Below are 22,280 nucleotides of genomic sequence, written 5' to 3' on the forward strand. Positions count from 1 at the left end.
GGCCGGGCAGCAGCAGGGGCATGTGGATACTGGCTCTCTCCTTGTTCCAGAGCTTCGCGAATGGTGAGCCTTGCGATCTGCGCTGATTCCTGTCTGGGAAGGGGCCCGGGGGGTGGGTGCGGTGTGGGGGGCTGGATGCATGGGTGAAGTCTTCCCTCCTTTCCTTCCCTATCCGGGTTGGAATGTTCATGCATGCGTTTATTTATTTATTTTTAAAAATATATTTGCATTGCTTTGGAGAGATTAGTCAGTACTGAGACGAGGCCGGGGAGGCATCGGTCTGCAATCGCTAGAAGCAGCCTACCTAGCTAGCTAGCCAAGTGCCAGCTCAGAGCCCAACTCCAGAGATAGACAGCTACCTCATCAGAGTCAGCCAGGTTTGGGGAGAAGAGAGGGGATGATCGCCACTTTGAATAACACAGCCAGAGAAGCGACATGGCGTTAGGAGCGCAGGCAGGTGCAGGGGTCAATTAAGACAGTAGCCTTCAGGTTCTGCGCTCTTGAGCCTTAAAGCCTTTAATTCTGCTACAGTTCATCCTTGAAGGCTGTGGGAAAGATGCGTCTCTTTGCATCCCCTAGTCCCCTGGACACTACATGTTCCTCGCAGTAGTGTATGTAAAAATATGCACTGCTAAGCATTACATCATCTGTAATGTTGACAAATTTTTTAGAAAATCACCTGTAAATTGTAAAAGTGAAATTGGTGAACGTTGTACGTGGCTTCTCTCCCTCATGCTCAGCTGAGTATTACATATTGAGATGCTTTCTTCCTGGTATTTAGAAAGCTATCGTTCTTGATGGAGTCAGACCCAATTAGTGAGTGTATGTGTGTGCACCTTGGGCTGCTTATCACACGCAGCGTAAATATGAACTTACATGTATGAATGGCTTTCTCTCATGTTGGAGAGAGAGAGAGAGAGAGAGAGAGAGAGAGAGAGAGAGAGAGGGAATTGTCACCATCATTTGGTATCGCCTGGAAGCATCCAGGGCTTTAATCCCCATTTCGAATTTTTGGAACAACATCTGCATAAAACCTATAACCTGCTGACAGTTAAAATTAAACCATTATACCCAGGAGAGGAGGGGAGAGAACATGTGAACACGGGAGAATGAGAATGAATATATCTGGTCCTTACAAGAAAACAGGAGAAGGAGAACCCAAGGGGAGGCTGTAAGATTTTTCTGGGAGATACCTAGGGCAGCTGCAAGCACTGGCTGCATTTTCTCTCACAGTGGTACTTAGAGAATAGCCAACCCCTGGCCGAAGGAAGGACATGATGCTTCCCAGGCTTGAAAAAAAAATAATGATGACTGAGAAAAGATGGAGGTGAATGAAGAAGGTACCCCCAAATTCACATGAAAATGGCACTTTGCTCTTTAATATATTCAAAGTGGCAGGAGCTTTATCTGGAGGTTTCCTCCCAGGCAGAAAAATCAGAGCAAGTTCTGACAAGATACCCCCCTTTCCCAGAGGGCCCTTTACCTGCCCTGCCTCCTCCCGGGAATCTACCTTGGGGGATAGATGTGCTTCTGAGCATTCAGTTAAATCTGAGGAGCAGCCCTTGCTGCTTTAGTGGGAAAGCACAGGAAAGGCTCAGATGCTCACAAATGTGTTCCAGAGCCACCATGCCTTGATAGCCTGCCTCCCTGTCAGTGTGACATATCCGGACTCCTTGCAAAGGCCTGGGCTATTGGATGAAGGGAGATTTCCACTCTGGGGAGAAATAGGTGATTCAGGATGGTGAGCCAGGCTGTCCCAGTCGTCAGCCATCCAGTATCTGTTTTTCAGTGTGAGTTATATATGGTGAGCATGGTAAAGAAGAAATCATGAGAGTCTCTGGTACATGGATGCTATAAATGTCTATGATTTTTAAAACCAACATTTCATAACTAAAAAGTACTATATAAAGGAGTCTATGCAGTGTGCAAATTGAGTGAAATCTACCATATGGAAAATATATGCAGAGATGGCTCCTGTGCACCTGGGTAGAGTTGTGCAAGAATTATTTGCAGGTTTTTTTAGCATCTGTTGTGAGAATCAATTATTGTTGCCGTAATATGCACAGGAAGGATGCTCTGACCCCATCAGCTGAAGGCCAGGGAGCCGCCTCATGTAAAAATGGCCCTTCCTTTATATGAGGAAGCTTGAAGGAAAGGCCTGCCTGACTCTGGAGGTTTGGGCTTTTACATTGTGAGGGGATTTCCAGGGATGGTGTTCAAGATATACTATGCAAAATATCATAAAATATATACTTATGTCAAAATAAAAGCCCGGTTTACAAGGCTGCCTCTGGTAAGACAACATTTCAAAAATATGAAACTAAATGCTATCTGAATGGAGTTTTTTTTTCAGCAACTGCAATATTTTGGCCTGTCTTCATTTTGAAAAATACCCAAAGGTGTGATAAGACCCAAACTGAATATTGCTATATTGCTAGGCCTCAAACACTAAAATGGCCATTGTAGTCATTTGTCTTTCTCATTTGTAAAAGATTATGCAAATGAACATTTGGAGGAGGGGGTAAGAAGCAGGAGCAGGTATGCTTAGTCCATGTTCCACATATCCTGTCTTCATCTGAACAGTAGAAAGCTTGTATGGGGGGGGGGCACGTTCATTTCTTAATTAAAGTGTTGCCGCTGGACGGGCTACTGAGAATATTTGGGGCAAAGACCAGCATCAAGAGACCAGTGCGTGCATGGGTTAAAATCTTGTGAGTGACCTCACCTGAGAATATACAGGGAGCCTGTGATGTAGTCGGGGTGCTCTCTACCACCCTGGAAATACTCACAGGACAGCTTTAGGGGCACATGTGTGCACGCACAGACACACGCTGCTGCATGTGTGCTCAGCATGAACGTGTGGCTGTATCATTCCTCTGAACATGGTCTCTTGATTTTAACACCAGCGAGTCCCGACAAGAGCAGAGGTAGGGGCAGCATGCAGGTTTATATAGACCATGTTATTGCTGCGTGCTGGCGTCTGGTTTTACACACACACACACACACACACACACACACACACACACACCCTTGACACTGACTTTCCCTGGCCGTGAGATTTTGAGCTTTACTGCATTGTGCTTGCAGGCGCCCTGAGCCTAGTTAGCTGTGGCAAGAGAGAGTGGAGTGATGGTGTGGAGAGGCTCAAGGGCAAGTCGGGTGTGCAGCGTCTCTGAGGCTCCGCAGATCACATGACAGGGCATTACAGACCTGACAGCGACCATAGAAGCAGGCCTTAGAACGTACTGCTGTATCTTGAAGGCTTCCAAGATGATATTTTAGATTTTAGTTTCCACAGACATGTATAAGCAAAAAAAATTTTTTTTTCTCCCCCATATTTATAGAGCAGAGTGAGATTATTTCTGATAATTCCAGAGTTCATCTAAAATTGCTAGGCCTTTGCACAAAAGCTGCATGCCCCTACAAGATGCCCTCTGTAGGCAAACAAAATGCCAGGCAGACCTTTAATAAATGCCAGCCAATTTGCCTTCTCTCCTTGACGACTATCCTCCTTGCCACTTGGGTGTCACCAAGGGTTCCCTGCTGCCTGGGAGAACCAGCAAATCACAGGGCATACCCTGAATCATATATCATGCTGCTGAGAGATGTAATTTTGGCCAAAATAAAAAATCTCCACATTTAAATCCCTGAGGCCTGAATCATTTTATCATGGATGTGTTTGGAGTAGACAAGGAAGGTGACCAAGGCTGAACAGGAGTCAGCGCAATGCCAAAGAAACTTGATGTAAAGGGGGAGGGGCTATCTTAAGATCTATGAGCGCTGTGGGAAATGGGAATGAATTATTTTATTTGTTTTTAAATAAAACAACAGCTTTCCCCCATTCCCCACATTTACAAAACCTTGATTATGAATGTGGTTAAGTGTAGATAAGATGGCAATAGCTAAGACATTGGGGATGTTTTTAGAATGAGGTACCCCATTCTCTAGACTTTTTAGTGAGGTTCACCTAAGCTAGGCAGGTATCCTGGGGTTGCCATGCATACAGAGGGCATTTTCTTGACCATGAATTCAGATGCATTCTGGGCCTAGGGGGCAGGCACTGTCAGCTTGGGAGAGGCTGATCAGCTGCTACCTGCATGTCAATTGTGTCCCCGCCATAGGACACTAGTGGGCGGCAAACCACGCCAGACTCCTGCAGTAAGCTCTCAACAGCAGGCAAACCTCCGCCTCCGAGGATGCTCCACTCACTCGTCTAGGGCTTTCCTAAGAAGCCGCCTCCCCAATGTCCCTCAAGTTCATTGCGCCCAGAATCCATGGCTCAGGAGGTCGGGTTTACACCCAGCGATCATGTTCAGGGTTTGATGGGTCAGGAATGGTCTGCAGCCTTTGTTTTTATTTGTGCAAAGAAGGACAAGGCTTGCAGCAATGTCTCCAGTCTCCGAAGATGCAGAGAAGGAAGGGAGGTCCACAGAGGCCACAAGGTCTCCCCTTGCGTGCTGGAGAGGGAACCCAGGGGTGGCTTGCGCATCTTGGAGGGGGCAGCTCCTTGCCCGATTGGCTGACCTTCCAATGTCATTCCAGGAGCCGCGGGGCTTCTCCTTTGCTGCTGGTGACAGGGGTGATGCTGGCGTGCTGCTTGTCCACAGCGCGTCAATCTCCTGCAGCTGTGGCTGCAAAGCTCTGGGGACCTGGAGCCGCGCCCCCCTACCCGCACGCCAGCAAATTGGACAGCACCTGTTCCTCCGGACCCATCCTTAACTCTTCGCGTTCCGAGAATCTGGGAACAGAAATTCTCGGTTCACCTCTAGCTGTCCTCCCACCCCCGCCCCAGCTGTATTCACATTCCTTAATGTTTTGAAAACACTAGCTAATTCAAAGTTGCATTTCCTCTGCTAAATGTTTGGTGAGAATGGAAGACTCCCGCAGCCCTGTGGTGTATACATGCGGTTAGGAATTCTGAAGGGGAGCACCTGAGTGCCCTAGTGCGGTCTGCAGGCAGAAATCTCTTCACCTGAGCTGCAGGAAGAATGAGCCAATAAAAAGGGCAGATCCCGGATGTTGATTCAAAGATCAGTCAGCTTCTGCCCATATGCTTAGAGGTCTGGGCTCAGTCTCCATTATCCTTCCTAAAACCTTGCCTTTCTCTCTGATGGCTTCAGGGAAATCTATTACCTGCCAATTTGGGGCTTATTTGAGAAGTGACCAACAGGCTGAGATGTCCACGGTGCCCAAGTGTGTTCTTTGCACACAGCAGAGCACATGGAAGCCCAGGTGGAAATGACTTAGATTGAAATGAGAGGAGCTTCCTTCCTCTTGCTAGCCTTTCCTCCTCTCTCCTGCCCTCTCTCGTTTCTCTCTAGCTTCCTTCCCATCCTGTATGAAAAGGGCGGGTGAGCAGCTTGCAGCTTCCCTCAGCCTGCCTCTGGGTTCTGACAGGCAGCTGGCCTGTGGCGGGAAAAGCATTTGTGTTCTACAAAGGGCTATGGGCCGTGCTGTCTTACAGATGTGACTCAGTGTGGAATGTGGTGGGGCTTCCTTTCAGTGACACAGCCTGCTCTGATATCCCTGAGTGCCCTTCTTGGGGTGAACGGGGTGCTGGTGTCTCAGCCGGTGATTTTATCCAAGCCTGGAACCCTTGTCAAGTGATAAGATTTGGGTACTGCTAGGATCTATTCTGGATCCCAGCTAGAAACAGCAATCTGACATTTAAGCTTCCTACCAAGCTCCTGAGAATAAAAATAAATAAATAAATAAAACTCAAGGTTTTAAAGCCTTGATCATGTCTAAAAAGTCACACTACTGCTATTTTCTTAACTCTCAAATGGCTATGAGTCTCCGGTCAATATCTTATTTTGCAGCAGAGTTGAATATAAAATTGGCATCTCATCACAGTAACATAAAAAGATAATATTTTAATCATTGTTAAAATCTCAGTGCTATATATAAGGATTTCATGTTACAAAGCTTACAGTCAACTTCTTTTGGTTTTTAGAGATTAACATTTATTGTGTTGATTGGAATGGATGGTTAACTCTCTTAGATTATGTAAATATATAAATATTAAAACCACTTGATAGAGAAAGGATGGTTGCAGCTGGACAGGTATATGATGAACTAAGGAGGAAAGAGGGAGATGGACCGACAGGGATAGATGAATCTTGCCTACATCCCTATTAAAGATGTATTTTATTTTATTTTTATTTTTTTTACTTCAGAAGACAGTGAGTAAGATTTGAGAATGAGCAAGCAGTCCTATTTATAGAAAGCCAGTTTGTAACGCAGGGGCAAAGAACCCAAAAGAAAGGAATAGAAACTATGACGGATTGCCTCCACTCTAAACGTGGGCTTTCCCCGTCTTCCTGGTACCGTACAGAACTTCGTAGTGGAGACAAAGCAAATCACCCAATAGTGAGAAATTGTGCTTGACTCTACAGAATATTCTGGAAGTTCAATCAGTGGTAAGTCCTCCCTCAGCTTGGGAAGGACTAGTGGGTCTGAAGAGGAGCCCGGAGGCTCAGGGAGGACATTGTCTCTAATATTTACTCTGCAATAAGCGTGGACTGCCCTAGAGACTCCACAGCAGAGCACCAGGGGATGGACTCAGCCTGCGCTTCCAGAGAACAGCAATTACAAAGAGAGAAAAAGGCTTACACCGAGGATCTCGTGATTGTCACAGGGTCCTCATTGCTAACCTGTTATTAAATTCTGCAGATTTAAATTGAGATACACATACTTCTAATTGGTCAGACCCAATGGAGCAGGAGATACAGCCACAGGCTGTGTGATTGACATTAATGTTATTGAACAGGGAAAAGGAATACACCTTTCCTTAGATACAACAGTCTTCCTTTTATTTTATATTCCGTGTTTTATAACAGCAAGGTCATTTTCCTTTCTGTGCCTGGCTTATTTCACTTAGCAGGCTGTCTTTCAAGTCTCTTAACGTATGTACAAGTTAAAACATACAAAAAAAAAAACCCCAGAAAAACATGGGATTGGATATACGGCTGCCAATAAAACCCTCACCTTGCAAGCATGAGGACCTGGGCTCACCCCCAAACCCATGAAAATGCTAAGTGCAGGGTTGCATGCTTGTAATTCTAGTGCTAGGGAGACAGAGACAGGAAGATCGTTGATGGTTGCTGACCTGAGAGTTTGGATCCATTCCCATGGATGATGCCTCCACAGACACATACACACATTCACACAGCCATATGCATACACACACACACACACACACACATGTGCACATACACACACACACACACACACACACACACACACACACACACACACACACACACTAAAAAAGAGAACCAGAATATCCTTTCTATCTAAGATGGAATATGGTTCTCATTCTGGTTTTGCTATCTCCTCCCATGATACTTTTTTTCTGTTCAGAGCCTAGACGTTGGACATGTATAGGAATTTTGTACCAGCGTCAAGTCTGTCTTTCCCACGCCAATGTATGGATCATTGACCTTTTATCTTAGGAAGATCCATAGTAACCTGGTAACTTTATAGAGGCCATTCTTCTCAGACTGTGAAGGGCCCACATTAGAGGGGCAGAGGCAGAGTGATCATTGATTTGATTCTTGCCACCCTTGACTCCTTTAATATTAATAAAGAAGCATAGATCAACATTTAGCCTGGTTTCGTACAGAATGTAAGCAGTTCATTTGTGTTCCTTACAGTTTAATCGGAGTCACTGGGTCTTCGAGGTCTCTGAACTCTGCTATGTTGGGTGCTGCTGCAAACCCACAATGTGGTGCAGTAACTCCCATTGGTCACCCATGGGGTCACCATGATGGTCAGATTTAAGATGGGGTTGCTCCCAGTGTGAATGGGTCACAGCCAGTGAGGTGGACTTGTTTAGAGGTGGTGACTTGTGCTTTTGATTCCTGCTTGTGTTGAGTGAAGCACCCATTCTTCTCAGGGGCTCTGTGTGGACTGTGGGGCTATGGGAAAATGCCTATGAGTTTATGCTAATGCAAAGGCATGTTCAGGTGAAGGGAGGCAAGAGGGGCACTTTCTTTATCTGTACAGATCCTGTTCCTTTTGCAGGGTTGTGGCGACTTCACATTAAGTAAACATATTTCTCCTGAGGAAACTCCACGTTCATTTCTTCTCTCCACAGCCACCCTGCTGTGGTGTGAGTTGATCGGGCATTCCCTTAGGATGCTGAAAACCCCAAATCCCAGACTTCTTAATTACAGTGTTTATTTCTTAATATCGGCTGCAGAACACTTTTTAATAAGTGATGTGTAGAAGCTGGGGTACAAATAACAATGCTATGTTTTATGACTTGTGAGAATTCAGGAAGGAACCAGAGACCTAACAACATGCAACGCTGGCTAAGCGGGCAGCTGTGTGACATTCAGAAGGTTCTACGGCTACTGCCCTCCTCCTCTAGGTCTTATCTCTTACTGGGTCCACTCCCATAAATGGTGGTCATTTAATTTATCTATTTCTTTGGCTAATGAAAAGGAAATGCCTGAAATGTGGGTGCTGGTTAGTTTTAACTGTCAACTTGACACAATATAGAATAACGCAGAAGAGAGTCTTAATGAGGGTTGTCTGGATCAGGTTGGCCTGCGAGCATGTCTGTGGGTATTGTCTTGATTATGCTAATTAACATTGGGATTCTGAGCCCTATGTGAACACTGCCATTCCCATATTTGGGGCTTGGACTGAGAGCTGAGAAAGTATACATGCCCTCTTTGCTCTGGACTGTGAGCTGCCTCGTGTCCCTGCCATGATCTCTCTGCAATAATACACAGTAACCTGGAACTGAAAGCTGGATGAAATCCCTCTCTTTTTATGAGCAGATTATTTTATGTGTATGAGTATTTGCCTGAATGTATGCATGTACAACCTATGCATGTCTAATGTCCATGGGAAGCAGAAGTTTGTAGAGCCATCAACAGTTGTGAGCTGCCTTGGGTGCTAGGAACTACAGTCAGTCTTCTGCAAAAGCAGCATGCACTGTTAAACACTGAGTCATCTCTCCAGCCCCAATATTTTCTCCCTTAAGGTTGCTGTCATAAGGGTATTTAATCACTGCAATAGGAACTGAAGCCAGGGTACCATCCCCAGTTCCAGCAAGGAAAGTCATTCATCTATGTCTTTGTCTGTGAAAGAAAAGTACAGAGGACACAAAGTGCTTTTCAAAAGGCTGGTACTCTCTTTCTACAAGGTAGCACCTTCTCTGGTTCCTTGGCAGGACAGCAGAACTTGAGGGATATGAGAAATTACATGAGTGTTTGCATGATAGAGATGTATGCTAGAGTTCACCAAACCCAATATTTTCTAACTCTGCTGGCTACTATTTAGAATTGCCTGGATTGGAAATTCGTGGAATAACCTGGGTAGAAAAATATCGACCTAGAGGTGATCTTGGTATTAGTTTTGGGTCCTTAGCTCTGCTTGAGGGTTAGTCCATTTGTTCATTGCTCTGGGATCTCACAGCAGAGCTGCAACCTCATTGGTAGGCACAGTCCCAAGAAACCCCATATCCTTCCCTTCCACTCGAAACATCTCTGTCATTCCCTCCCCAAGGGAGGAAGGATTAGGCTAGAAGGTTCTATAGGTTTCAGTAGTGTAAGATGCTTAGAGACAATGGAAGTAGAGGTTAGGAGCAATAACACAGCAATGGAAGAAGAGGCTAATACATTAGGCCCATAGCTGCAAACCCCTCTGTTCCCGCTGCCGGATAAGAGAACTATGGAAGTTGGGAAGACAACCATCTACAGACACCTTGAGCTGAATTTAGTGACTGTTCCCTTCTCTAGAATTTCTCAGAATGGTGGCTGTCAATGCCTGGAGGTAGGCCAGTGAAAGGGGAGAAGACAGGAGGTTTCCTATGGGATTTTCTGGGACTTGAGCCTTCCTTGGAAATCTTGGTCCTGGGAGCCTGCGGTGGGCTGATTAGAGAGACCCCCCCCCCCAGTGTTTCTGCTTTTGCTTAGCACTTTGACATTTTTATTCATACCCCTGGGGCATATCAAGTAGATGATATAGTTTTATATTTTGTGGTCCTGTTCCTTCCCTAGAAAGTCTGATTCTGTCATCTAAGGCATGTATACCTTTGGATGTTTTGATCTTTGTGGCCCACTGCATTCCTTTGTAAAAATATGCACTAAGGGAAGGACTTCCTGACATCTATTATATATTTTTTATCATTCTATAATCTATTATATATATATGTCTAGCTACCTATCATTCATCTTTGTATAATTGCCTATCATATCATCTAGTTTTTACCTAGCAATCGGCTATCATATATCTAGCTGTTGTCATTCTGTTTGCTGTCTTCTATATACCTATCCATCATCCATCCATCTGACATTTATCTTTTTGTCATTTTCTGTCATTTATCTACCACCTATCTATTGTCTATCAATAATTTATCTATTATCAACCATCTTTCTGTCTGCCTATCTGTCATCTATCTATTCATCTGTAATCCATATTTATGTCTGTTATCTCTCTGTGTCTATCTCAGTATCTGTTTATCTACCTATCTATCTATCTATCTATCTATCTATCTATCTATCTATCTATCTATCTACCTATCTACCTATCTACCTATCTACCTAATCTGTCATCAATCTATCTGCCATCTCTCTACCTGTACCTTATTATTCACTTATCAATCCCTCTGATCTATGCCATTTTTCTCTGGTATATTTGATGCTTCATTTAATTGTATGCAGAAGCTTTGCTGATGGACTTGACCCTGCTGTATTTCTTCCCCTAACTCCCTATTTATTACCTTATGGAAACCTAGCAGAGAGACCCCATTGGAGCCTAAAGATAGTCACATTTCTCTAGGCAAGAGGTTGACAGTAGGCGATCCTTGAGGTTGCAGTATTGAACAAGCTAGACGATGAGCCGGATTGGAATGAAACCACTTAGGGGAATGGATCTACCTGTAGTTAGAGATACTGCCCCTAGGCTGCCTTGGAACATTGCACATACCTGTAGCCCAGTATCTGTGCACAAGCTCATATCGAACCCAGGTGGCAGGGACTTGGAATAATTTTTACTATTTTTTTTTGGTGTCTACTATCTTCTTATAAACAAGTGACCAAGTCTACTATCCAATGTATGCACCATCCACTATGTCGTCAGAAAAGAGAAAATAGCAATTAGGGAACTCCTGCCACTCACTATATATCTTTCCACATATAGGTTAAAATTGAGGGCGTTGATTGAGGGCATTGATTAGTGGTGGAATTATCTTTCCCAAATACTGTGTCCTTGATTTTAAAACTAAAATAGACTCAAATGTGTGCTGAAGAAGGGCCTAAATTCGGAACCTTTTAAAATGCCCCCTTTTGGGTCCTAAAATCTTATTTTAGATAATATTAAAAATAACCTTTCCCTTCTTGGCAACCTAAAGAGTTTTATGTTCTAGTCTATTGGCCATTTTATTGTGAGTCACCGCAGAAATGACCCTTCAGGGCAGCTGCCGTTAGCTGGAGCTTCAGAGAACTGGACAAAAGGTTTTGCAGGCTGAAGGCTTGCCATTTTTGCTTACTCATCACTGTGATAGTTGGGCCAATGCCTGCTTCTTTGCAACAATAGGCTCCTGAACCTCTGTGTCTTTAAATTTTTTTTAAAGAAAGAAGATTATGTTCAGGAGTCTCGAGCTCTGAGGGAATTCGTGGGAGATGATGCCGGTTTAAAATAGCACCAGGTCCTCTCCGATCGGGAGCTTTGAAGCTAGCACGTCACAGCACACATTGTTCTCTTTGGAAGTTTCTGGTGGAGTGGGTCAGCCTTTCTTATCTCTCCTTCACAGAAAGGGCATAAATATTTCCATCACTAGCCTTAATAACCTGTGAGAGACCCAGGAGTAATCGTAAATAGGGAGCCACTTTTTTTTTTGTGATAGAATATAAAAATGAGACACTGCATGATTCAGAGTAGAACAAATCACCTTGACTCATGGAAAGTACTTCTTACATAGCTTACTGAGAGTGGAGTGTTTTTTTGCCCAGACTTCCAGTATGAATAAATGTCCGTGGGACCCATCCCACCTGTAGAAGGCAGGGTACTGGAGGGGTGTGACCCTGTGACACACCCATTGAGTGGAGGACCACTTGAAGCTGCAGAGGGGCTGCCTCTGTTTGTATCCCACATTCTTTTTTGCCTTCTCTCTCTGTCCTTGTGCAATGAGAGGAAACCATGAGCGCATTCTTGTACAAGGGGGAAAGTGTAAGAAAATGGTGTTGTTTCCTCAGGGGCCTGGAGACCCTTGCAGATTCCATACTTGTCTAAATTCAGGGTGGTCTGTTCTCCTGCAGGGAAGTGGAGACTTGGTTGCCTTCCTCGCTTGCTGGGGTCATATTGCAGTCTGAGAGCGCCCCTTGAAGACTGCTCTGCCCCCATCTGCAAGCAGGCAAGGGGAACTGGCGTTGAATGATTTGCTTTTTTTCTGAAGCTCAGGGCATTGGCATTACCAGTTCTTATGGCCCTTCAGAAAAAGCCACAAAATACAAAGTGGACTTCATAAAGTTGGGTAACTCTTGTTCCAGGTTCCTAGGTTTGGGGCAGATGGCAATAAAGAAGAACCTCAAATTCTCAAAAATATTAGTTATTTTAAGGGAAATATGCTCCTAGTGTTCTCATTTTTAGTTCAATCTCAGGGTTCCTCTGCTGGCAGTTTTGCAGTCACGGGATATTGGGCAATGCCTGACTGTCGCAGGTCTGGATGGGTCCTGAAGGTTGGTTCCTGAATGGAAAGGTGGGAGCCAGGGATCCCGTGGTATTCAGGATGGCTATCAGAACAAAGGACGATCTCATCCAGATTATTATTATCACGGAGACCCTGCACATTATCTTAGAGCCTTGCTATGCACAATATAATTATTTATTTAATGTGAGGCGGTGTCTCACCTATCCCACTGTCATTCACATGGCCTGTCATTCACAGTGTAGTTGAGGATGACCTTGAACTCCTGGACCTCCTGCCATCACCTCTTGAGTGCTAGGATCCCAGGTATATTCTCTATGCCTAGTTTGTCCCTAGCCCCCAAGTTATATGTCATGACTGTGAGTTCTGGAATGATCTTGGAAGGAGAAAGGAAGATATTCACAATCAAATCTCAGTTATAATTTCTCAGCTACTGAAATCATAGATCACGAGGTTTGCATCCATTATCCATTGCTCACTATTTTTTTTCATCATTAAAAAAAATAAACCAAATCCATGTTCCTTTTTACATGATTAAGGACAGGGATCCTGGAGGTACGCCTGGGTTCTGCCAGACATTTTTTCCTCAGTGATTATGCTAATTTGTGTTTGATCAGATGATTAAATTACAATGTGATTAACCCTGTGTGCTAACCATTCAGAATGCATTTTCCTTCATCTGGCTGCCTTGTGTCTAGGGTGCCCGATTCTGCCTGCTTGATGGAGGCCTGCTCTTGCTGTGGACTTGGATTTGTGTTTTCAAAGTGCTCTGAGTCTTTTACCCAGTAATTAGGCTGGGATATTAATGTCATCTGTTGCTCAGGCAGAGGCCAGAGTGGAGAAGCCTCTAGACACAAGTAAACCCTAGATGGAAATCGTTAATTACTTGGAGACATTCAATGTGGAATGTGCTAGAAATCTGAGCAACCCAACTCAGTGGGTCGCTACATGGGCCAGAAGGTGCATTCAGTCATCTTTCTGGATGAGTTATTTTCCCTTTGATTCTGCTGTTTCTTGGCGTTTGCCTGTGTCTGTAGTGGCCCTGAGAGGGGTGGGATTTCTCTGATAAACCCATCGTTTGGCTCTGCTTTTGTAATGATACAGTTTAAGGTACTGGTGCCTTTACTAAGTTCATGTATTGGGTTTGCCTTCTATGGTGAGTATACCGGTTGGGTGAGAGGGTACTAAAGTTTGTGAAGGTAAAATATATAAGAAAATAAGAATTTTTTAGGAATTAGGATGAGGAAGCCTGTGGCCAGAAGTTTAAGCTCCTTGTGTAGTTTGAGGAGTTTTGTATTTTTCTTCATATCCCAGTGTCCCCCCCCCACACCCACTTGATGCAAGTACAGGGAAGCCATTTGGTTACCATGAATACATTGGAAATACCAAGAGGGTTTGTTGGTTGGTTGGTTTGTTTTTTAACTTTTGCCATCAAAGTGCAAAGTGACCATGCTTTGGTCCGGCTGGCACTCATGCTATCTTTTGTTTTCGAGTAGGCAGCACTGGACACTGCCTATTCCTGGGGTTGCTTACATGATTGTGAGAACCACTGGGCTACTAGAATCAGTGAGCCGATGAAAGTGCAGGTAGGAAATACCAGTCAGTATAGTGCTGGGGATATGGCACAGTCAATAATCACTCGCCTTCCTATGTAAGCTTGAGAACCTGAGTTCAGATCCTTAGCAGACATATCTGGGTGCATCTGTATTTCCAGCACTGGGGACTCAGAGACAGGTGGAGCTCACTGGCCAGACAGCTGACTGAACTGTGAGTTCTAGGTTCAGTGAGAGATCCTGCCTCAAAAAATAAGGTGAAAAATACTAGGGGAAGTATCTGACACTAACTTCCTTAACCTCTGGCCTCTGGCCTCTATGCACAGCCATGCACACACACACACACACACACACACACACACACACACACACACACACACACAGGAAAATGTTTACATAAGCACCACATATGTGTCTCATCCAGAGATATTAAAATCTCTTATCTTTATTTGAAGAAAGATGTCTTGCAATTCTTCTTTTCCTCCCACATGAAAGGATGAAAGCACAAGGAGCCTCAGGTGTAGGTGATCCAGGGATAACATGACATCAGCCATGCCTGGTTCCTATAATAGTGATGGTGACAGTTGCCTGTCGCTGCGGTTTGCTGTCCATCACCAGAACTGAGGTGCTACTTTAAGGGTTTATCCAGGGTGTTCCCTGCAGTTCCCAAAGCCATCAGGTAGGCGCTGCCATAAAACAGGAAAGCAGGTGAAATTAAACAGCGTAGTTATTAAACGGAAGATTGAGGGTCCTATCTCCTGGCATCTTCACTGCGTCTTCTACATCACAGTAGGGTGAAGCCAGACGTATGTCTCTGGATTTCAGTCCCAGGCCAGTCATCAATAGTTCCAGGGAGGCATTTAGAGCCCAGGTGATATGGTATAGTACTATGGTTTTTACTTCGCAACAAATTTGCTTAACTCTTGAATCAAGTCACTTTGATTCCTTTGCAGCTTTTACTCTGCAGATGGCTATGTGAAATTTGCTTTCAAGCTGAGCAATTAAGAGTCATGTTGAGCAAGTGAGATATTGACTTTGAACTCATTATAAACATATGGAAATTAATTTATTTTTCCTTGCCACCACCTTGCTTAAGTTAGGCAACTAAAGGGTAGGCTAATGGACTTCTATCCAAGCTGCAGTGAAATAGCTCATGGTCCTAGGTCCTGCTGAAGAGCAAGATTGAAGAGGACTGAGGTTTAAATCACAGGCATGCTACCTGCCAGGCTCTTTCCAACTCTAAGCTCAAAGTCTTTGTCTCTCTTTAAGCACTTTGCATTTCAGATGTTCTGAACAAGACATCAATTTTCTCAATGCCAAAAATGTTAGAATCAAAACATTTAGTAGATTCTGAATTGGAGACCAAAATTAGATGGGAATGTATTTTTAGTGATGGATCATCAGAGGGAGACACAGATTGGTTTTGTTAAGACAGTCTGAGTCCTCCCGTAGTGCCATTGTCTAAGTGTCTTAGTGAAGGATCTGGGACACACGTTTTGAAAAGTTTAGAAAACATTGCCTAGGGATTCTCATATATTAAGCTCAAATAAAAACTCTCCTAATGAGAATAGCGTGTGCCTGCATGGGTATGTCAGCACAATCGTGTGTGTGTGTGTGTGTGTGTGTTTGTGCGTGCATATATAATTATTCACAGGTGCTGCCTGTGCCAACTCCTCCTGGGTGATACCGTGTCTTAGCTGGTGATTTCAAGGTGGTAGAGTGTGACATTTGATCTGGGTATCCTCTCTGATTTGTGGAGATGGATAGCACAGTGTTCCTACGGCGTTGTGTTCTGTACCTCCATCCCTCACTCTGGTTCTCTTAGATATCTCACACACCTTGGGTGTTGGTCCCTAGCAAAGCCAGATGACAGAGAGCTTAAAAGCTACTTGATTTCCTTTATGCTGGGTGAGTGATCAGGAACTTATGGCTATGGTGACATTGATAGAGTCATGCAGCATGCATAATAAAAACCCAGAGACAGATATTGGGGTTCAAACTGAAGATCAGAAAAGAAAAGCAACCATCCACTAGAGAGCTCTCACCTCTGTGAAATCTTCAGACTGAAAAGAGCGAGTTCCTGTCTCATCCCACCTTATATTCCTCTCTAGGGTTCAAGCTGAAAGATCAGAGAAGCAAAGCAGCCGACCACTAGAGATAAGCTCTTTACTACTGCCTGGCTGGTATGACTGACTAGTGTGGCTAGCTTTGCACTCTAATCTTCAGGCAAGTTTTATTTATTAAAACACAAATAAAATAAAATATCACTATAGAGTCCCTTTCTTGAACAGTGTTGGGTGAGCCTGTTTATCATAATTTCCAACCTTTACTCTGTCCTGGGAAGTGGGCTAGGTGTATTTTATTTATAATTTGATTGTAAAACAAGTCCTTGAGTGCTTGTTAGTGTTATCCCCATTTGGCTCTCAAAAGAAACCAAGGCACCGAGGTGTGGTGACTCTCCTAAAGCCACAGATGCTACAGCTGCTGGAGGCAGATATTGAACCTGGGAGGTTTAATCTCAGAACCTAAGTTGAGTTTACACTTGACATTAATCAAGCAATGAGCTCCCGCCATTGACACTGGTAATGGAACACAAACACTATATCCCGTGACAGTGTTTATCCAAAGATATACTATGCCAGAAGCTGGAACAGTGGGTGCAAGTATTCAAACACTGTTTTTGCATTTCCTTGAAGGGAAATGCTTGAAGAAAGTGTCATAATGTGGGCATAACTGGGGAGTCTAAGAGTTTTGTTTTTGTTTTGGTTGTGTTTGTTCATTTTGACAGCATGCCATGGATCCTTGGCTAGCCTCAAACTTGTTATGTAGCCAACTATGACCTTGAATTTCTGATCCTCTTCCCTCTACTTCTCAGATACCCACCCCTACAGCCTGGTTTATGGCATTTTGAACTGGAACCAAGGCCTTCCTTGCTTCCTTGTGTGTGTGAGGCAAGTGCTCTCCCAACAGAGAGACTAGTTCCGATCACAGAACTTCTGACAGTCACCTCACCCCTAAAGCAGACTATTCGGTCGCTAGGGGACTGCCAATCTCATGCTACCTACTGTACTCCACGGAGCCCACATCAGTTCTACATCCCAACAACCTAGTATCCTCTAATGTTCTTATATCTATTTCTGTGGGAATATTGCATTAAAAATGAAACCTCCCAATTTTAGTAGAAAATACTCATCCATCTTCCAGGTATTTTGACTTGCATCCTCTCTAGCTTGACTTCCTCTGACATATCACACCTTCTCCTGCGTCTCAGAAGTCTAACCATGCCAGCTTGTCTGCCACTTTTCAGAGCAGCCAGCCTCCACTGGATAAACACTGCATAAACACAGCCCACTGCCCAGCTCCCCCAGGATACTAAGGAGACACACAGAGCTGAGTGGGCCTTCACGATGCCCTGAGTTCCACTCTGCTAGACCATCCTGTGAGAACATGACGGACTTTACAACTCTATTTACCTCTCCCTACCTCCTCTGACTTCCTCAGATCTCCTCCCACTCCGGACCTCCTCCTACCCACTTTGACCCTCTTCTCCCCCATGAACCCTCTCTCAGATCTCCTCCCATCTCCTCAGACCCGTTCTTGACACCTCCAGATATTCTCCTTCTTCCCAAGACCTCAGAGTACCTTTCCCACTCCAGATTGTCAGCCAATGACCTCCTTCCATTGACTAAGAAGGCATCATAATAACCAGAAGACCATGGCACGGTTCCAGTGTGCACAGACATCCTCTCTCAGTTTTTCACTCCTAGACACCCGTACTTGCTCTGCTCTCTGCCTTTCCACTCCCTGGAGAAGAAGGGATTGGTTGCAAGGGTGGTTGGATACTGAATACAATATAAACATGACTTCTCATCCTGGGTGGAGATGCTAGTCATACCACACAGGGTCAGATGAGACTTCATACGGAATCAGTGTAACAACCAGAGACCAAAGGAAAAGGTCTTCATGAGGCTACCTGGTTGCCTTGGGAAGATGTGATTGGTTTGTTGGTCTGGACAAACTCCTCAGATTAGAAGGCACCTGAAACCCCTGTTCAGGGCGAAAACCATATTCTTGGCCTGAGTGGACAGGAAACCTTAACTATGGAAGTAAAGGGACAAGAGGATGAGTCAGTAAGTCACCTGAGGCTCTTCTTGTTTTTTTTTTTATTAATTCAAAATAACATTTAATACTGAACCGTAGGTACAGACCCCATGCTGAAGTACCCCCCCCCCCACACACACATACTACCTAGCCCTGATGAGGGTATAGACCCAAGTTTTGCTCCTATCAAAGCTCAGACTGACAGCCACAGTCTCCATCCTTCATCTCCCATCTCCCAAGAACTTTAACCCTCAGTGTTTGGCCTTAGCCTTGACCTCCCTCTCTGTACCTTAACATTCTGGTATCTCTCTGTATGAAACAAGAAACAAAAGCCACAATCTCATCAACACAATTTGATCATTTACCTCTCTGATGCTTTTTTACAACCAAAGTATGAAAATCTGGTGTGTAAGTGGCGCCCCTTAGTCTTACAGTGGTGAGAATCCCCAGAGAAGTCTTCGTCTGCGGCAGATGGATGTGTAGTCCTGCTCCACACTTTGTTGCTGTGTGTGATGAAAATTCAGTCTTTTGGACCAAGCCTGTGTCTTGAACCCTTGCACACCATGGCTACAGCTATGTCTCTGCTTCTCGTTGCAGATAGTGGCATGCACTATGAGACCAGCTTGGTTCATTTTCCATTCTTGCCTTTCATTCTTGACCATGAGCTTAACCATATTTACCACTTCGTTGGAGCTGCTCTCGTCAGCATCCCAGTGACCTTGCTGTTTCTAGTCTTCACTTTGATCCCATTGAGTGGGTCACTGGGAAGCCTTCCCTTGGCACCTGGGTGCCATGTTCTGTGAACTCTCTTTGGTCTCCCTGGAAGCTTATTCTCTGTGAGACTTTAAATGTGGTGCCCCTGGGTTCAGTTCCCTTGCTCTCCTTCTTACAGCATTTTAGTTAAGCACAGACACCTAATGAATGAATGAATAAATGAATGAATGAATGAATATCTATTCCTGAGATGACCGCCATGATAAAATCTATGCCTACATCTTTCCCACTGAGTTTTGATGTGGCTCAAATCCAGCTGCTGACTCAATGCCTTCCCTAGGAACCTTCTAGATGGCTCACAGTTTCTCTTGTCTAAAACAAGAGTCTAGATTTTTCTCTCCCCCTGATCCTACCTCATGGTTTTGCCACCAAAATCTGGCAGCTTTTCATTTGTTGCACAACACAAATGGCTCTGTTGCCATTCTCCCATCCCCGCCATTCCTCGCCCCTTGTATTATATTTCATTAGCATACGTCAGTCATGATGACATCTCCATGTTTGTATGTAACATACTTAGGTCACACTCACTATCCTCATCCTTTCTCACTCTCCCCTTTCTTTTTTTCTCCCCCTTCACACTCCTTATCAGTCCTTTTTCTTTCATGTCTCTGTCTCTAGATGCCATACATAAAAGGCAGCATCCTACATGTGATGTCATTGTTTGGATTAAAAATATCCCCTATAGACTCATGTATGTGGACACCTGGTTCCTGGTTGCTGATGTTGTTTGGGAAGGCTATGGCACCTGTAGGAGGTAGAACCTTGCTGGAGGAAGTATGTCACCGGGCATGGGCTTTGTATCCTGCCCCCACTTCCTGTTTTCTCTCTTCTCTCTCCTCCTCCTCTTCTTCCTCCTCCTCTCTTTGATTCCTGTATATGGATGGAATGTGTTCTCTCTGCTTCCTGATTGCCAGGCCATGATCCTCAGAATCCTGCTGCTATGTCTTCCTCAGCACAATGGATGCACTGAATCTGCTCTGGAACTGTAAACCAAAACACGATCCCCTTTCTTCTCTAAGCTGCTTCTGCCATACTGTCCTGTCAACAGAACAGAGAAGTAATTGATTCACCTGCCTTTGCGACTCTGGCTATTATCACTCCCCGTGATGATCCCCAGTTCCGTCGGTACATGTCTGAGTGACTGTTCCCAGAGCCTGCCCATCTCCTGGCTTTCGCCTCCCTCTCTGCCAGTCTTCAGCCTGACTACTGGCATAGCCTGCCATATGGCTTTTGTGTTTATCCTCAGGCATGTTTTCACCATGGCCCAGAGAGAGCTCCCTGGAATGTGTAATAAGCCTCTTCCTCTGCTTGACGCCTCCCACCTCTAAGGAAGCAAGATCTCCCCACTCCAGCCTGCAAAGCCTCTGTCCGTGGTTTCAACAGAGGATAGGAACATTCAGTATAAAGTGGCCATGCCTGGCTCCCCGCTTTCATCTGTCTTGGACTTCTTCCTAGCATATTGAGCTGGTTCCCACTACAGCATCATTAAAAAATAGAGCTGCATACATGAGTACACTATTTATATCATTATAACCTCTTTCCAACCACTCCTGTGTTTCCCCTTCTTCTAAAATTCAGTACCACTTCTTTAATTATCATGTGTTTTACACACACACACACAAACACACACACACACACACACACACACACCTTACTGATCCTATTTAATGTTGCTCATTTGTACATGTATTTACAGCTGACCACTTGGCACTGGATAAACTCTCGGGGAGCTTGTCCCTAGAGTAAATTCATCCTCTTTCTTTCAGTAGTCATTGATTGCCTGTAGGTCTTCATAGAGGGGTGGACCCTTGAGAGATTTTTCCATCCATGTCGGCTCCCATGACAAGTGGTGTTCTTATGCAGCTCTGGTATAGGAGAGCCATATTATTGAGATTTCTTGGGCACAAGTTCCCTTGTTTTGTCTAGACACTATCTAACTATTCTGGTACTCTGACTGTCACAGTCTTCCCACCCCTCTTCCCAGATCTTCAGATATTCTCTAAGCCTTAGGAGTGTGGGTTGCATAGCTGTGGTATCAGTAGGAACTGGGAACCTATAGAGTGCTGTTTTCTGCATTTTGACAACTTGTGGTGCCCTGTAATGATCTCCATCAGCTACAAAAAGAAACTTCTTGACGAAGGATAAGAGCTCCACTTTCTGTAGCTTTAAATGATAAGTATCTAAAATACAGTTAGAATTATATTGGTTGAGGAAAATGGCAGTATGGGTTCTTCCCTAGGGTTTATGGAAATTCTAGCCAGGGGTAAGACCAGCTATGAACTCTTTTCAGTAGAGCAGATCTTAAGTCAAGTTAGACAGTTGGTTACCCCCAGGATAAAAGTCCCACTATTGCACCTTTGGTGCTGTCTTGCCAGATCAGCCATTGTTGAGGTGGGTAGGTTTACAGCCGGGCAGGACAGCTAATTGCTTTTCTCCTTTGGCACTTCACACAGCACTTCCCAAGGCTGTGACAGCTGGGGGAAGTGGCAGTGAGTTGTAGTCACTAAATAATGGAAGGTTGTCTTCTGACCCCACATGCGTGTGTACACACACACAGGGAGAGAGAGAGAGAGAGAGAGAGAGAGAGAGAGAGAGAGAGAGAGAGAGAGGGAGAGAGGGAGAGAGGGAGAGAGGGAGAGAGGAGGAGGAGGAGGAGGAGGAGGAGGAGGAGAAGAAGGAGGAGGCCTGAGTATACTACGTGAAAGGTCAAAGAATTTAAAACAGTGAGGGTAACTTGGAAAATAGGGGTGAGCATTTTTATCTCTTTGGAACAGGTTACTCCAAGATTACTGATGACGTTTTGAGGCAGCTGGCTAAGTTAAAGGCTTGATCACATGCTGCTGAATGTGCGCCAGAGAAGTAATGTCTTCCCCACCTCCTCATTGCCAAAGTTGTCTAAACTCACCTGACCTGGTGCCCTTAGTTCATGGCCACAAGGAGCTTGCATAAGCTTTGCCCCTTCTGCCTTTTCTCATGGTTGTGGGGTTTGGCCTTAGTCATGGTTGTGGGGTTCGGCCTTAGATGACGCTTGTGTTTTTTCTTGCTCTATCTGGATGACTTGGCCATTTAGGTTACTGTTCCTGTGAACAATGTTTTTACTTAACTATCCTAACACATATCATCTTTGTCCACAGAATGTCACCTTCCCACCTCACCCACCACTCTCAGTGGTAGCAAGCCCTCTTTGAAGG

The 22,280-nt window shown here is 44.6% G+C and overlaps 1 protein-coding gene across 2 annotated transcripts in view; it reads left to right on the forward strand.

Annotated features, from left to right (window-relative positions):
- The first annotated feature begins 6 nt into the window (after nucleotides 1-6).
- Dscam (DS cell adhesion molecule) overlaps nucleotides 7-22,280 on the forward strand; it is a 563,284-nt gene continuing 541,010 nt past the window's right edge. For both annotated transcript variants that reach the window (XM_026777546.1, XM_026777547.1), the window contains exon 1: nucleotides 7-63. In XM_026777546.1, coding sequence (XP_026633347.1) covers nucleotides 21-63 — 43 coding nt within the window. In that variant the 5' untranslated portion in view covers nucleotides 7-20. The remainder of the gene's footprint in view (nucleotides 64-22,280) is intronic.

Source organism: Microtus ochrogaster, unplaced genomic scaffold (genome assembly GCF_000317375.1).
Source record: "Microtus ochrogaster isolate Prairie Vole_2 unplaced genomic scaffold, MicOch1.0 UNK72, whole genome shotgun sequence".
NCBI lineage: Eukaryota > Metazoa > Chordata > Mammalia > Rodentia > Cricetidae > Microtus > Microtus ochrogaster.